General features: G+C 44.1%; 1 protein-coding gene across 10 annotated transcripts in view; it reads right to left on the bottom strand.

The window, feature by feature from the left end:
• Positions 1–16,824, bottom strand: part of meis2a (Meis homeobox 2a) — a 77,022-nt gene that overhangs the window by 59,200 nt on the left and 998 nt on the right. For 5 of the 10 annotated variants that reach the window (XM_058616100.1, XM_058616099.1, XM_058616102.1 and 2 more), the window contains exons 2-7: positions 16,205–16,431; positions 14,525–14,666; positions 14,208–14,258; positions 13,688–13,738; positions 13,029–13,178; positions 4,936–5,050 (exon numbers count right to left, since the gene is read on the bottom strand). In XM_058616100.1, coding sequence (XP_058472083.1) covers positions 4,936–5,050; positions 13,029–13,178; positions 13,688–13,738; positions 14,208–14,258; positions 14,525–14,666; positions 16,205–16,431 — 736 coding nt within the window. Of the gene's footprint in view, positions 1–4,935; positions 5,051–13,028; positions 13,179–13,687; positions 13,739–14,207; positions 14,259–14,524; positions 14,667–16,204; positions 16,432–16,702; positions 16,799–16,824 lie in introns of those variants that run through there. The other 5 variants (XM_058616103.1, XM_058616104.1, XM_058616101.1 and 2 more) reach the window with 4 other exon arrangements.

The following is a 16,824-nucleotide window of genomic DNA, read 5'->3' as shown; positions in this document are numbered from 1 at the left end:
CACAGCAACTCTTCTCAGCTTTCAACAGTGGCCCTACCCCTTCCCAACAAACCATCAGACAGACATATTGCACTGTTTTCACAACAGGCACCTGACGAACATGGCTGGCTGACATGTAGTGACAAGGCTAAAATTGCGCTGAGTCGCTCATTGAGAAACACTGTTGCATTGTTATTGTCATTAACCAGGTATATCTTCGGCTTGTTTTCCCATTAAGGTGCAGCTTTCTTCCTCTGAATGTGCTTTATAACTGTACTTGTTCTGTGAGAGGCAAACTCCACTTTCTGGTGGCTTTACTGTGGTTCTCTGTGTTTTTCTTTAAGGGGGGGGGGGAGTGGACATATCCTGTGTGTTTATGTGTTTCTTTGGCCTTTTTTGTCCGGCCTCTGCCATCACGCACTAAAATATACACGTTTAAAACACACACACACACACACACACACACACACACACACACACCCTTGTTGCTTCAGCATTGTGTTGCGGCGAGGTGGGGGCACTGTGTAAAAATTATCAGTGCTCCAACAGCTGGGAGTGAGAGCCATGAAACAGCAGGGCTTGGGTCTGCTTTATTGTTTATCTGTTGTTTATGGGCCAGTGTTCAGCTTTAATTACTACACTAAATTAAACTCTAACAGGCACTTAGAGGGAACCAGCCAACACACACACACGCACACACACACACGTGCTCACGCACTCTGTATATTTTCTATACGCAGACACACCTCGCTGATCACTCCACAGCTACAATATTTAGTGCAGAAGCACAGCAAGGATTCCATCTTGTGTTAAACTGAGATGGTGGAGTTTTCTATTAACTTTTTTTTTCTCCATTTTTTTGCACCTTCACGAGCCGTAAGTGCAGAAAAAAATGGTTAAGAAAATGCCCGATTCAACAGGCTTTGGACTCGGAGAGTTGTGTCCCCAACAGGAATGACCCCCCAACCCCCACACACACCCCTCCCTCCACTCCCTGCAGTGAGCTCAACCACAAAGACCTTGCTGAGTGGGGCGCCCCAGTCAGGGCCAAGGGAGCTCACCACACTCCACATGCATTCACACACAAACAAACAATCGCACACACACACACACACAAATGTACCACAACTCCATCAAGCGCAGCGTGATCCCTTGGAGCCGAACACTCAGGCTCTGCCTCTCTTCCTCCCTTTCGCTCCGTCTCTGCCGCTCTCAGTCTCTCTCTGGGGAGTCTGTCTATCCACAGAGTGTGGGGATTGTTCAATTGCTGAGAAAATGTACCAAATGCTTTCCTCCCTCTCTTCTGTCGAGCCTCTTTTCCATCTACAGTAGAATCGGGCAATTGTACAGAAAGCCCCTTTGCTCACCCACTCAAGATGTCAATGGAGATTTGGTCTTCATGCATAGCTAATAATTACAAGTGTGGACTGGAGCTGAAGCATGCACGCACACTCAGGAACGTACAGCGTGGGGGGGGAGGGGGGGGACGTTACCTACCACGCTGAATCACCGATGGGGATTTACATTTCATGACTGAGTGCATTTGACTCTGCTGTGCTCGGTGTGGGCAACGCGGCCCGTGTATTCCATCACACTTATGGTGTTTAACATATTATGGACACCTGTTTGGAAACGCGTGCAATCTTAAGACACGCACATTCATCAAAGTTTAAATTCCCTGCAACCGATGTTTTTTTGATGTTTCCAGATAAGCTTGGAGGAGTTCCAGAGGGCTGTTAATCAAAATGATGTGCAAACGGAGCCAATGACGCTATTGTGCTGTTACCTTCTGAACCATCTCCCTTTAACCACTGAAACTTGTTTTTCTAGCCAGAACATAGGGAGTCACTGTCTAAGAGTCAATAAGTGAAAGTGCAGAATTTGCCCTGAGGGTGATAATTCACATTTTCCTTTTTTTTTTTTTGCTGGGAAATTCTAAGACAAATGGTAACACTGAGAGGGGAGGGGTTGTAGTTTCGACTATTGGACTGAAACCATTTAGATATGTGTCAACAATTTTGACCGTTCCTCACCTTAGTTTATTACTTGAGAATAGTTTTTTTTGTTTTTTGGCACAGGTTCACAACAATCTCCAGAGTTGAGATACGAGTCAGAGACTGTGGAAGTAAGTTCTGTTCAGAGACTTGTATGATTACAAATACAGTGCTTTAAAAAAAAAAAAAAAAAGATAATAAAAAAAAAATGTAACTCTGTTATTGAGCTTTATTCTCCTGTGCACCCGCTAACATGAGCCAAAAGCAGAGGAAGAAACAAGGCAAAGTTTTTTTTTTTACAGTTTGAATTGGCCACTGTCAGACATGCTCCACCACTGGAATGAAATAGACTGGAGTCACATATTCAACACACCGATGCGCCTGGATCAATTTCCGAGGTAAATGTTTTTCAAGCCACCGGTACATGTACAGCCCACCTTTCAAGATGGAAAAACAGGGAGAGAAAGTTGATGTTTTTCTTGGCAGCTGACACCAAAAAAAGCACTGATGGACTCACAAACTCTTTTCTCTCTCTCTCTCTCTCCCCCTTGTTCTCACTTTTTCCCCCCGTCTATTCTGTTGTCCTCAACTGATCCACGTCGTCACCCCTTTTAACAGGGGCCAAGCTGTTAAAGACCCCATTACTGAAGTGAAGCACACATTTCACGTTTGCTCCGTGGACTCCAGAGTGTGGACTACACATTTTATGTGGAAATGTATGGAGATAAGAGACGAGTTCATGCGTGGAGGAGACGAGGGAAAGGTGCAGAGAGGTTGGGGGCGGGGGGCGGTTGGAGGGGGGGGGGGGGGGGGGGGGCTTGTGTCAGAATGGAAGGGCCAGAGTCAGGAGTCAGCGAGCGCTTCAAGCGTTAACGTAATTGCAAGAATGTGAAAAATGAGGCGGCAGGGCTCCCGAGCGGAGCGAAAGGTCAGAGCATGCCTCACACAAAACAACTGGCTGGAGGACGGTCTCATTAGACCATTAAATCAGCTGCCCTCTCTCTCTCTCGCTCTCATTTGTTTCTACTCTTTCACCTTCAATAGCTCTTCCTTATCCCTCTGTAAAGCTCTAATTCCATTCTATGCTGCTTGCCTTTTTTTTTTTGTTTGTTTGTTTGTTGCTGTTGTTTTTTTGAACTGCTATATCAAGCATTTAGCACTCTTCATAATAGGTCAGGCCTCTGATCTGGCCCTAATCTAGTCCAAGTCTATCTTGGCCCAGTGTGCGGTGCCGTACCGTAACTGTCTTTGGCCTATATTGATCCGCTGTTACTGGATACGGTGGGGAGAGCAGTCGATAAGTGCTCTGTGGATTACAGGTCACTTGTACTTATGTGTGTAAGATAATCAATAGGCAGTGCATTTCTTTCTCTCACCCTCCCTCCCCGTGCTGTTATTCCTGCACTCTTCGTCTATTGTGCTGCCTGCAATTACAAAAGGAAGAGTGCAAAATCTCTCCCCATGTGTTCTCTCCTGACCTACAATCAGTCAGCATTTTTTTATTTATTTAAATATATATATAAAGGACGTTATTGGAGAAAATCTAACATTTTTATTTTTTAAAGTCTTAAGATTAACAATAAATTCATTGCATTTAAGGGGAACGTTCATTTTTTTTGCTTGCATGTTGCCTCCCCTGGATAAGGAAAGCAGGAGGAGAATTCTCCCCATCAGGATCAAGTAAGTGTCACATTAATAACCATTCCTTCATCATGCCCGCACAGACATCCCGTTGCTGATAGCTCAGCGACAGAATTTGCTCCTCAGCCTGACAACAGCTTGTGATCCAACTCGTCCTGACACTACCGACCGCAGAGGTCTGCTGAGGCCCTCACTCTGTGGTCGCTAATGTTCCAGAAGCAGCAACAACTGCCTCTGTCTAAAGAGGACGAGCTGATTTAAACAGCCCCCGCCACAGATCCCATCAAGCATCGCATCCTGTCGATACCTTTGATCGCTTATTGGCAAAAAGACAGCCGACACAGTGAGCCGACCCACTATGTGTGGACGGTATTTGGTGTAAGTGTGTATCAAAGTGTGTGTGTGTGTGTGTGTGTGTGTGTGTGTTTGTGTAGAGGGTGTGATGAAATTTCATGCAAAGCCCTGGACACTGCCAGAGGGCAAGCACAGACACAGAAAGAGTCCCACAAACACACACACACACACTGTGCCTGCAGTGAAAGGAGATCTTGGTGCATTCACAACAATAAAGGAAGGACCAAGAGCTCATCATCTGTTCTCTTAGCTGTTTGATTTAGTTCATAAACAAGCTAACAGCCTATTGATGTTTTTGGCCACACTGCTCAATTCCAGTAACAGCATATGCTTTTAATCATTTACATGTCAAATTGGACGCAGACCGTAACAAAAATACAAGGCAGATTACTGTGACTTACACACACTACCTGTAACAAATTCAAATATATTTGTTTTTCAGTGCATTATTGTCGTTTGGCAGGTCGCGTGCTCAGCAACACAAGGCGCACTGACACAGTATTAGGGGGCTGTTGTGCAAGAGCAAGTCAATGTGGTTTAAATGAAATCAAGAACGGGCAGAAATATACAGCTAACCACCAGTTTTTTGTTTAGCTCTCCAAATAGCAACATTTTTTTTTTTTGTTTTTGGAAGCCCCAAAGGTTTGTTGCATTACAGTGGCGGCTGCTTTTATTTGCATGTGACTGTAGCAGTGGATAAGCAGGTTCATTTTTAGGTGTCGACTATGTGCTTACATGGACGTTAGTCAAAAAGCGGGATAATCCAATGTGGAATAGGAAGAACTGGGGTGTCAACGTATAGACAGATGTGACATCTTTTCTTTGTAGATTTCACATTGAATAGGCTTAAATTGAAGCATTGGCAACTCTACTCATACGTGATGATTAATGTCTCCTGCACGGATCTATGGATGATCATGTGTTTGCGCATGTGTGTGCATGCATACCCATTTCTGTGCTGGCTTACCTGGTTCGCTGCTGTTGTCACCGCTCTGTGAAGCGTGTCCCCCACTGGAGGGCCCCGGTGTGCCGGCTGAGTGTGTGGAGGTGGCGTCATCGTGGTCTCTCCAGGAAGCTGGGTTCTGAGGTTTGCAAAGAGAGAAAGCGAGCGTGGGATCCATCCGTCCATCCGTGCATCCATCCACATTCCCCATCCAAACCGCAAACCAGGAGCGGCGAGAAGGAGAGGGGGGGGGAGAGAGGGAGAGAAGGAGAGAGGCCACATGAGTATGTTGGAAACATGAGAGTGACATCTGTATGAGTCTGCAGGCACTGCGAGGGTCCTTGGCCTGCTTACATTCTCTTGGCAAGGCAAAGAGCCCCGGCTAACAGACAATCAACAATGCCACTATAATAACAGATGAAGAGAACGAGGCGAATGCACTAAAGCAGCTGGCAATAAGTCAAAACAGTGTAATCAAAGTGTTTCATTAATGCATGAAAGCAAAACGCAGCACTGTTAATGTGGCGTTTGATTTTGAACGCTGCGAGTAGAGCACTCCTGAGCGATTGTCTAAACACATATGGCAGAGCCTGGTGGAGTTCGTTTATACCATAACCAATTGAGACTTCCGTGTCAAGTGAGAAATATCGAGGTAAAAAGTCCAAACACTCCACAGGCACCATTCATCATTACCAGTGTCAGAAATGAAAATAGGATATGACAGTGATTCTCCTGCTAATCTGCCAAAAATGTGCACACACCCACACTGTCATACACACACACACGTGCACGCAGAGGCCTGCAGATACACACTTATGCACACATGCTAATGACATAACAGAGCAGGAAGTTTAAACACACACGCACACACGCCTCACTCTCATATATACAAACACATGCGGAAAAGAGTGTTAAATCTCATCTGGCTAACTTCAAAGACACGTCCATGAACAAATTCATGGCTTTTAAGGAGACTTTCCTTTCTTCTACAGTTCATTTTCTCGCATCCTCCCCTCTTTCCTGGTCCTTCCCACTGCCCTGTCAGTGCACACAGGGAAACAGGATTTTCTACTGTACAGGAAAGGCTTTATCAGTGCCCCACGAAGGCAGGCTTGAGGTGGAATTTCCTCCGCCATCCAGGCAATAGACGGACAGAGCGATCACGTCATTTTCTACGATTATGCCCACTGACACACAGGCCCAGGCGAGTACTAACCCCAAACAGCGTCTCAGACAGAGCTGGTAAAGACTCACAGCACACACAACCCTCGCTAGTCTCTCCCGATTTAGCGTGTCACCTGAGCATGATGACAAAATGTTGGCCAACGTTGTCTGGGGCCCAAGAGAAGCAGCCCCATGAGCGGAGCCCAAGCCAAACAAACACAGGCCTGCATCAGGGCTTCCCACAAACCTCAACCCACTTCTCAGTTCCCGCTATGGGTTTTTTTCCTTCCCCCAAACACACACCAACACAGATATATACATCAGAAAGCAGGAGAAAAAAAGAACACGCCGCAGAGTATTCCCCTAAAAGAGGCCGTTTTTACCATCTCGTCTAACTTCAGTAGCGTTCCTGATGAACTTCTTTTCCCTCTGCTCCCGCCAGAGAGGAGCCTGCCCAGCCTGCTTTGTTTCCCCCAGTCAGAGTGAGTTGTACTGGAGGAGGACAGACAGGATAGGGCCTGGAGACTAGTGGAGTAGAGGTTTGCAGGGATATCGAGGCTATAAGACGAGTGGCTGCTGAGGCTGGCTCCCCTGGTTGCGCAGTCCTGATCTGCTGCTGCTTGTTCTGCTGCAGAGGCGAGGCTGCTGCTATGCCTGAGAGCCAGAGCCCTTTTATCTGCCTAAGTTTTTTGGGGAAGGAGGGCTGTTTTCTTCAACGGCTCGGAGCTGAACACAGCAGACAGAAACACACAAGGCCCTTCAGACCCTCCGCTCCACTCAAGGCCCTCTCAGCGTCAGCTGTTCACCGAATGGCAATCAGATAAAGAGGTGGGAGATTTACCCAGAAGAGGCATGAACAAAAGCCCGTGCGTGGGTTTTTAGCCTGCCAACGTTTCCCTGTTCTGTGTCACACATGGCGTTACTACTCCTTTCAACGTCATTTTCTAGTCATTCTCATAACATAACAACACACTCTTTCAATTCTCATGTAAGACAGAGGGAAGGAAGAGAGAACGCTGAAAATTCCAGACTCCCCGAGTGCATAATGTATTTAGCCAGAGCTGGTCTCTCTGCAGCGACCAGTCTGTTGTTGTTCCAAGAGAAGAAAATGACTGGGTTCTGCTTCCTTGCAGCGAGACACCCACTGCCAGCAAGTCGCGAAACAGACCTGAAAAACTATGCTTGCCGCTCTCACACACACTCTCGCTCTCTAACACTTGCAAGCTATGGCCACAGCATGGTTTTAATGCAACTGCTGAATCGATAGGACTTAATTCAGCTATCATTGCAGAGTAATGTGTCATTTTTAATGGCGCTGGCACTAAATTAAATTCAAAGACACCCCAGCTAATGGTGTTAAAGGGAATGATATTTTGCTGTGATTTGCTACCCTGTGGGTTTAATGGGCCAGTATCCAGGAATATAGATAAAGCTTTGTTAGTTTGGTTCCTATAGGGCAAAAAAAAGCAGACCGCAGCACTTTATACGACCTGATATTACAGCAGTGTAAAGCGGGACGGCAACATTAATGGAGCACACACTACTCTTTTAATACCTGCAACTCACGTCTCATTCATAAACCTGTCTGGTGGAAACAATGCAACAAATATCAAAACAACCAGTGTTAACTTTCCACGCTCAACAAGGCGACAAAAGCAACAGCCTTTCCTGCCCATGAATAATTTAGCGCGTCTCTCCGAGCTACAGAGGGCGCATCATCAGACACTGCACTGCACAACACAAACACACAACAACCATTTTGTCACGATCCCCATGGGTATGACGAAGTTCAAACAAGTTGTAAAAACGGAAAGAGGAAGGAAAAAAAAATCGTGTCACCCCCAAACAAGCCTCTTCAACCTACACAAAAAAGTCCTTGATAAAACATTAGGAAGAAGAATCAAAAGGAGGAGGAATAAAGGCCTCTAGTCCATGTAACTATTCCCTAAAGCTGGACATAATTAGGACTCAAACATGGTTCACTCCATGCTCTTCACTAATTGTGTTAAAGAGCAGTGTTACCAGGACGAGGAGGAGGAGGAGGAGGAGGAGGAGGAGGAGAACGCCAGTGAGCAATCTCAAATAAATGTGCAGGCAGGAACATGCAACACACACACACACACACACACACACACACACAATAGAACAGGACAGAGGAAAAAGATACAAAAAGAGTGTGGTCTCTAGGGGCAGCCTTTTCTGTTTGCTGGGGTTAGCAACTGGCGGCTGATAATACAAGTTGTAATTAATAAAGCAGAAGACAATATGGGGAGAAGAAGGCTTGTAGTGCAGCCAGGCCACAGGAGAACCGGGGAATGCTGCTGCTGCCGCCTCCTCTGCTCCCGTCCCCTGTTTCTCATTTACAAACACCTGCCTGGCACAATCTCACTTCCCTCACTGCACTCTGCCTACATCCCTAGGAATTTCAAATAAAATTGATTTAGCGGCATCATTGAATTTCCCTCAAATTCCCCCGTGGAAGCTGGAGGGGAGGGAAGAAAGATGTCGGTGTGTAGTAGCTACTATGTAAAAGGTGGGCTGAGAAACGGCGAGCCACGTGTGTGTGTGTGTGTGTGCGTGTGTGTGTGTGTGTGTGTCGCCGACACTCCACGAGCAGCAGGCCCCACGGATCCCGTGGCTGAACGCGTACAGAACCGCTGACACGACAGAAACGACGCACGACCGTAAATCACGCCGCGAGCTGACATTTCAAGACACATCTTGCCGCATGGCATAAACAGAGAAGAAAGGCTCCTCACACATTTTTTGTTTGGCTGAACATGTAATTATATGCAGCCACTTTGGAAAAGTGTAGGTGCACTTTTGAACAGCTGAGCATTTACAACACCCCCAATTATCCCCGAATATAAATAGTCCTTAATTTAGCAGCTAATAATTCACTGTAGTGTGTTTAAACAGACGTGAGGGAATGACTGATTGCACGGATGCCTTAAAAGATGCTTTCAAACTTTCTCGGAGGCAAATACAAACAACCCTTTTACCCACAGCTGTGAGTGGCACATTACATGTGCAAAATATGTCTTCAGAAACAGGAGGATTAGATCGTGACAACTTTTGTGATTCATGAGTCTGGCACACGCCAGAAATGACACATCCTAAATATTAAATGATAAATACACAGCCGTCATTACAGATAATTCTACTGTCATCTATTCTTTTTTTTTTTATGTAAATAACTATCACGTGGGTCTCTCAAATGAGCATACGTCTGGGTAATGATTATATGTCGTATTTCAATGAAATTTATAATCTCACATGTTTTTTTTTATCATGTCATTCACAGCAGAAAAAAAGGGGAGTGTGAGAGACGCAACAAGTGAACCGAGCTTTTCTCCAGCCACGGTAGCGATGATTAGATATGCCTGCCAACAGGGCCCAGTCTATGAGCACTAATCAAATAGGAAATGTGAGGCCAGACATCCCACCATCACAAAACAACTGCATGGAACAGGCGAGAGCAAGTCCGAGTCAAAGCAGCACAGAGGAGAAAGGGAGAGATCCAAACATAGTCGCTCCCCCGAGGAGAACAGCGCTAGTTGAATTAGAACACCTCCAGAATGGAGGAAATTCCACGGTTCATCAGGCCAGCTCGGCCCGAAGGCTCACCGTCCGCAGAGAGGGAAAGGCAGGAGCGCTGTGTACACGCTGCACCACGAACAGTGACGTACAAAAACAGGACATTACACCAAGCATCCCCCTCTAAGCCCTGATAACACACACAGTAAATAGCAGCAAGGACACAGGATGAACTATTGGACGTCATCATCATACCTAACCAATAGTCTACTAAATCAAACACAAACAGAAAGATCTCCCTTTTTTCCTCTTTTTCCCCCTTTCCAGCCATGACCTCAACATGTCAAAAACTACCAACCTCCAGATTCTTCAAGAAATTCTGTTTGGCAAATCCATATTTATACGGAAATTCAGGGGCAATCTCAAAACCAATACACTGCATATGCAGAGAGGAAATGAGAAGCCCCCCCCCTGTTAATATGTAAGCATGACTGAAGAAGCAGCACCATGGCAAGAGAAGACACAGAGGCTAATTCATTGGAACAGATAATATTCAGACACCATTAATTCTGTTTGGCTCCCTAATTGGATGTAGCACCGAAAAGACAAGACATTTTATTCATTAATTAAAAGACAAGAGAGCAAACCATTGACAAGAACACACACAATGTACCGACCGTTAACAAATCTACACCGCTCTGGGTTTTTTTTTTTCATCCTCCCACCACCCTTCAAGTGTAATACAACATCTTTTTTCATTCTTTCTTTCTTTTAAATGGGATAGAGTCGATCTGAGGAGGGGCAATGAGTTGGGAAGCCTTGGGTGGGCTCCACGGACGAGATAGTCACCGCGAGCAAAGACGGGAAATCAACAGTGTCAGCAGGACCACATCTCGCTCTCACTATACCATAATCCAATCATCTCTCAAGACAATGCTGCATTCAAGTGTAAATAAAACTGAGCTTATTATGCTCTGCTGTCAGGTATGAAGAAGAGAGAGGAGGGGAACAAAACGAGGAAGGGAGAGGGGGCGCACACACACACACACATAAACAAGCTCAATGGGCTGCCTCCTTCACAGTGAAGAGCATCATCATCTCCAGAAAAACCAACTTTCGCCAAATGAGATGTAGCCCGGGGCTATATATTAAAAATGCATATGAAAGCAAAGAAAAAATGGACGTGAGAGATTCTAAACTAAATAAATTAGCATATCTAACTATCACGCTGCCTTCCTCTCTGCAATCAGAAGCAAGGACAGAAATGAATAATAAAACACAGCCAAACACACAAATGAATAAATACAATAAATAAATCAACACAAGGAGAAGTGCACTCCATTGCCATGCAGCCAAATGTATTTTTGTGCATTGTTTTGGATATTCAACACATGTATGATGTTTTAGGCATGTGGGGCTTTTTAATTAGACATGGAAACTATGTTCCTGAGGTCAACTATTTACTGCTACAGGTTTTTAGGCTCATAAACAGACCTGCATGCATTTTTCACCTCAACCATTTCAATTGTATTTATTTATTTCAAATATTATTTCTATTCAGTGTGTGCACACATTTACACACACTGTATGAGATGCAGTCATTTAACTTAAAAAGAATAACTATAACCGGAAGTGTGTGTGTGTTCATAATACACTGCAGCCCTCCACTGCTGAACTCATTTTTCAGCTCAGACACATGCAGCTCTAAAAGAAAAGAAAATAAGAAAAAAAAAACCCTCTCCTCTGCTTTTGTCAAATCCAGCCCAGCAGTTCGGAACTGTATAATAAAAAAGTTCATTGGTGCCACAGGAGTGACATAAATCCCTCAAACCTTAAATACCTAATGAGGTGGTCAGTCCAAACGACATCAAGACAAATGGCTTGTCACGCAGCCCCCTTTGTTTATTGCTGCTGCTGATTTGCTTTATTGGCATATCTAATTTTCTAATTATCAAAAATATTCCCCACAAGTGGACTCGTGGCAAAGCTGACGGTGTCTGAGCGCGGGAGACACCAGTGGAGATTGGCTTGAGCATCAGCCATCTGCCATGAAACTAAACAGGCTAGTTTATCTAATCTCTGCAACATAAACAACAGCATGCCTCATTTCTACACTTGTGTTGGAGGGCCACAATATTGCCGTTTCTCAAACCGACGCCGACAAGTTCGATCTCATTATGTTTTAATTCACCTTTGTGCGCTGCGCGGCTCTGTAAACGCGACGGGCTTTCAAAGGGAATCCAATGCTATTAGGCCTAAAGCCAGACCCAACAGATGCAGCGCAGTGACTCTGCATAACACTTAAATCTGCTTTAATTCCTAATAGGCTTGGCCTTGTGCTGCACAGATATTAACTAGTCACTGTCGCAATAGGCGCTCTCCAAACGTCAACACCGTCAGGTGCAGGCGAGACGCAATAATTCACATATACCAACTCAATAATGCACTGTCAGCTCAGTCTATATAGAGAGGAGAGTCTGTGTTTATTATACCGAAAATGCTCGATTTAAACCAAAGGAATCGATCTTCAAATTTAAAGCCCCTATACTTCAGGTGCATATAATTGAATTCAGCATTATGGAGCCTCCAGCCATAAAATGGGGAGCAGAGGAGAAGAGCGAGCCACTGCAGAGCAAACCACAGGGCAATCAATATGAAACAATTAAACACATTAACATCAACAGCAATGTGGGGGCCTCCAGACGAACCATCATATGCCTTGTGAACTTGACATTGATGGTAAGCCTTTAGCTCTGAGATCTATTTCAATATACGCGACCACTTTCTCCACCTCTGCAGCAAAATCCACAGCTTTACGCACAGGCCATATCCAGCTCCGCGTGCACAGCCTCCAAATATAAAGCCCCTTTCTTTTTTAAATATTGGCCTAAAGCTACAGCTTAGCGCTGATACCCTGCTTTAACATTAAACCTGCGTAACAGATAATTGCCTCGCGTCCCCCCCCCCCCCCAAAAAAACTCTCCATAATTCGCGACAGCACTTTACGCACGCACACACACACACACAAACACAGGAACCTTGAGCACACAGGCAAGCACGGACACAATATGCACACATGTCCGCCCCTAATCAAAAGACTAAAACAATAACTCAGTCTATTGTATCACATCTAGCTTTTGACCTCAGACCATCGATCGACAGACTTTTCTTTTTTTTTTTTCCTCTGCAGAACAAGAGCACGCTCTATTTACTGATGGCACAGCGGGGTCACGCGCTGAGCGGAGGCCAAGTGGCGCTAAAGTTTGCAATATGAGACACATCAAACAAATCTGATTGTTTTCTGAAACACTCCACAGCTCGTGTGCATTGACTTTTAAAGTTATAGTACACTCAGGTGCCGTCTATCACCAGCACACACACACACAGCACAGTACAACAAAGGTTGTGGTACTTACGTGATCTGCAAGGTTAGTCGATGATCCTGAGAGTTCCTCGTGATCTGATTTTGAGCTGCCATCCCGTTCGTCAATTACTAGATCTATTGGCATTTTTCCTTTCAAACAGCTGATGTACCGGTGGCAAAAATTGTCACAGAGCTCGTGCACCTTTAGAAAAAAGGGGGCAAGAAAACAAACATTAGTCCTCGGGATGGGTGGGGGGGTGGGGGGGCCGCCTCAGCCACATGCACAGTCCAAGAATAACTCCAATTAAGGGACATTATCGGCGGCAAAGGAAACAATAGTGAAATTGTTGCAGAGCTTATTATTCTCAGGAGAGCCCGAGCAACAAGTTGAACGACAGAAAAAGGAACACGCCGTTAAACTGGCGAAATAATGAGCAGCTGAAACCAAATCTGCGGATCGATAACAATGTGCAACGCGAGCAAAGAGGCTCCAGCGTCGCTGATCAATATTCACTTCAGCTGCACAAATAGTTGGCTAAATAAAACAGCATATTTTATGAAAATGAAAAAACGTGAAACTATGCCCCCGCCCGCCCTCCCTCCCTCCATATGTACGCCGGTTTATTTTTAAATAAGTGTCAATAATCACAGGACATTAAATCTACTCCTCATCTCAACATCAAGTCCATTACAGGTCACAGGGATATTTACCTTTTCTAATTCCAAGAGGTGAAACCGCAATACTTGTATGGCTTGTATCATCTGAAAGTACAGAAAATAAGCACAATTAAAATTGTATATTTCATTTTTTTAAACCATATATACTGTATATATATATATATATATATATATATATATTTATATCATGCATTAATATAATTATTAACACATCATGACATGATTGAACTACAGCCAGAAAAAAAATCTGCATCTCACAAGCAACTAAGTCATTCCCCAGCGCATGGTCAGCTGGGTCAGTTAGAAAGGGAAGAGTGAACAATGACAGCGGCCAGTGTGGTCACACAGCTTCACTTCAAAACTGATCTGACATCTGCGCGGAAGTTTAAATCATATGTTCACTTATTGACTGTGTGATGCTGTGGACACTCCAGAGTAAATCCCCCCCAAACAAGGCAGGGAGCGACCGCAGCGAGGGCGGCGGTTATTGAGAGGCAAAGAGAACACAGAGAGAGAGAGAGAAGGGAGAAAGAGGTCAAAGTGTGCTGCTTACCAAATTGTCCAACTCTGGATTTGATGAAAATAAAGGTTTTTCTGCACGGACCTGCAACAGCACACCGAGTTAAGAGCGTTAATTATATTAATTAAATGTGTGTGGACATTTTTACAACTTTCATTTTTGAGACAGAACTCACATAGAAAATAATAGATCTTATTAAGACAAAAGCAGGTAGGCAATAATAATAATAATAATAATAATAATATAAAAAATAAAATAAAACAATGAGCCATGACGCAGCCACACAGCACCCAAAACATACATGTTATTATTTTTAATTATTATTTTTTTTTTAATATATAAAAATTGACCTGTTTGGCAAAGACTGCAATGTCCTCATTGAAGGAGTCTGAAGAGCAGACGTCGCCGCCTGCTACGCCGGGCTCCCTGGGAGTACACGTCGCCAGCTCGCACTTCTCAAAAACCAGTGCGAGCAGTGGGAATAAAGGGTGACTGCAAGAAGGGAAACACAAGCCTGAGCACAAGCGGCACACACCGGCTCCACAAGCCCACTGCAAAAAATGTTGTCCCGAACAACCTGCATACGCGTCTCCTCCCCGCTCACTACAATCTTTCCCACAGCATAATAAAAATATCATTAATATTATTTATTTCTCGCTATTTAGTTAAAAAAAAACATATTTGTGTCGCTTCTTTACATGAGCCACACAACAACAACAACACAAAAAAGTGTATGAATGCATTAAAGACATTTGGGGTTTTTTGTTTGTTTTTTTACTAACTGAAAACAAATAAGGGAAAGGAAAGAAAACACGCGTTTAATATATTTTAATTATAATTATTTAAAAAAAGTAATATATTTTCCGTGGCACATTAATAATCCACTGACACTTCTTACAGTGCAAGACTATAAACGCTTTAGAGAAGGCAACAAAACTCCACTAAAAATGATCATGACGCACACAAAAGCTATTGTTTCAGATTTTAGAGGAATTGTGCAGTTTGGAAAAAAAATTATAATAGAGAAAAAAATAAATAAAAAATAATCCTTCAGCAGAGCAACCCCACAGACGAACCGAGGCACCGTGGATTTCTATGTTTCTTCCTTAAGAAGAAGACAATAGTTTTAACTTTGACGCAAATGGTAATACAAATATTAAACTCTAACTTAACAACTATAACAGACGATAAAATCATTTTTAAAAACTAAATCACACTCTTACAAAAAATGTCTAACGTCTGTTCCTTCAACTGGTATAAGTTGTAAAATGTGAATGAATAAATATAAACTTATTTACATTACTCCTATGACAGCGTGAGTGAACGAGATGGAGTGGATTAACTGTGCTACACGCCAGATTATACTAACACCACTGTGGATTATGGCACGTTCTGTGGCCAATTGTTAAATTCAACCTATACATTATTTTTTGTTGTTATTTAAGAAATTACAAAACATACAACGCGCTGTGTGTGTGTGTGTCAGAGAGAGTGTGTTGTGGACAAAAACCAAAAAAAAAAACCCTGACAAGTTTGTGCACGTATATCAACAACGTTAAAGCGAGTCCACACTATGTAAGGTCTTATAAATAATAGTTATCTGTGATATTACAGCGAACTTTATAACGTGGCACATTTGTTGTGATACTATAAAAAAAAGCGTGTGTTTTTATTATACAGCACTTCCACATACAGTCTGTGACTTTGAAGCAAGCACAGGCAGCTTCCATATTATTTTATAGCTTGTATTTGGAGCTCGAGGTTTAACTCTTACTCACTGCAGCCTTGACGATGCCTTCTACAACGCGTATAAAATTACACATCAACAAAACTCCCCTGACCAACAATAGAGCTCCAAGATTGCGGTCAATCCTGTTACAGAACACTGTTTGAATTTTTCGTGGCGCGCGGGGAGAGGCGAAACTGCAAGTAAACAAAGTTGCAGAAAAAAGGTAAAAACTTCATAAAAAAATAAATAAAAATAAAAGTCAAATGTGCAGGCGTATACTTTTGCTTGGTGCAGACCTTACCCATAAATTTGATCTTTATCCCTCTTTAAAACGTCGTTGACAGCCGAGCCCATGCTCGTGGGCATAACGTTTGGATGTGGAGCGTGGGCTCCGTAGTGCTGGCTGGCGTGCAGCGGCGGTCCGTGGTTCAGGTGGTGGACCTGGGGAAGCGGCCGGGGCGCATGCGGGTCCCCGTACATCGACGCCGGGACTCCGTCCATCCCACCGTAGTGGCCCAGCTCATCGTACTGGGGAGTAAAATGAGAGCAGAAGTCAGCGGACTGTCCGGCTACGTTGTCTTATTATTACCATTCTCTTTCATTTCTTTTCTTTTTCCTCTTTTTTTTCCAGTCAAATGTGAAAAGTACATGGAGCATGCCGTCTCATTTTCACTGCGCACACACACATACACACACAGGGGGGGGGGGAAAAAAGGCAGCGAACGCGCTGCAGCCACGCATGCAGGGGCAGAAAAGCACCGCGTATGTTTTGTCTGCGTTTTAAATTGTTCGTCGTTACCAAAAACATTGTAAGTCGGACGCTTCCCCGAAAGAGAGTTTGGCGAGTGGAGAGAGCGAGTGAGTTTGGAGTCTCCTGTGAAAGTGCTCCACTGACTGTGGCGCAGGCTGACGGTGAGAGGC

Source organism: Solea solea, chromosome 18 (assembly GCF_958295425.1).
Source record: "Solea solea chromosome 18, fSolSol10.1, whole genome shotgun sequence".
Classification (NCBI taxonomy): Eukaryota; Metazoa; Chordata; class Actinopteri; order Pleuronectiformes; family Soleidae; genus Solea; species Solea solea.
The sequence above is the reverse complement of the archived record's forward strand: the minus strand, read 5'-3'. Positions and strand labels throughout refer to the sequence as shown.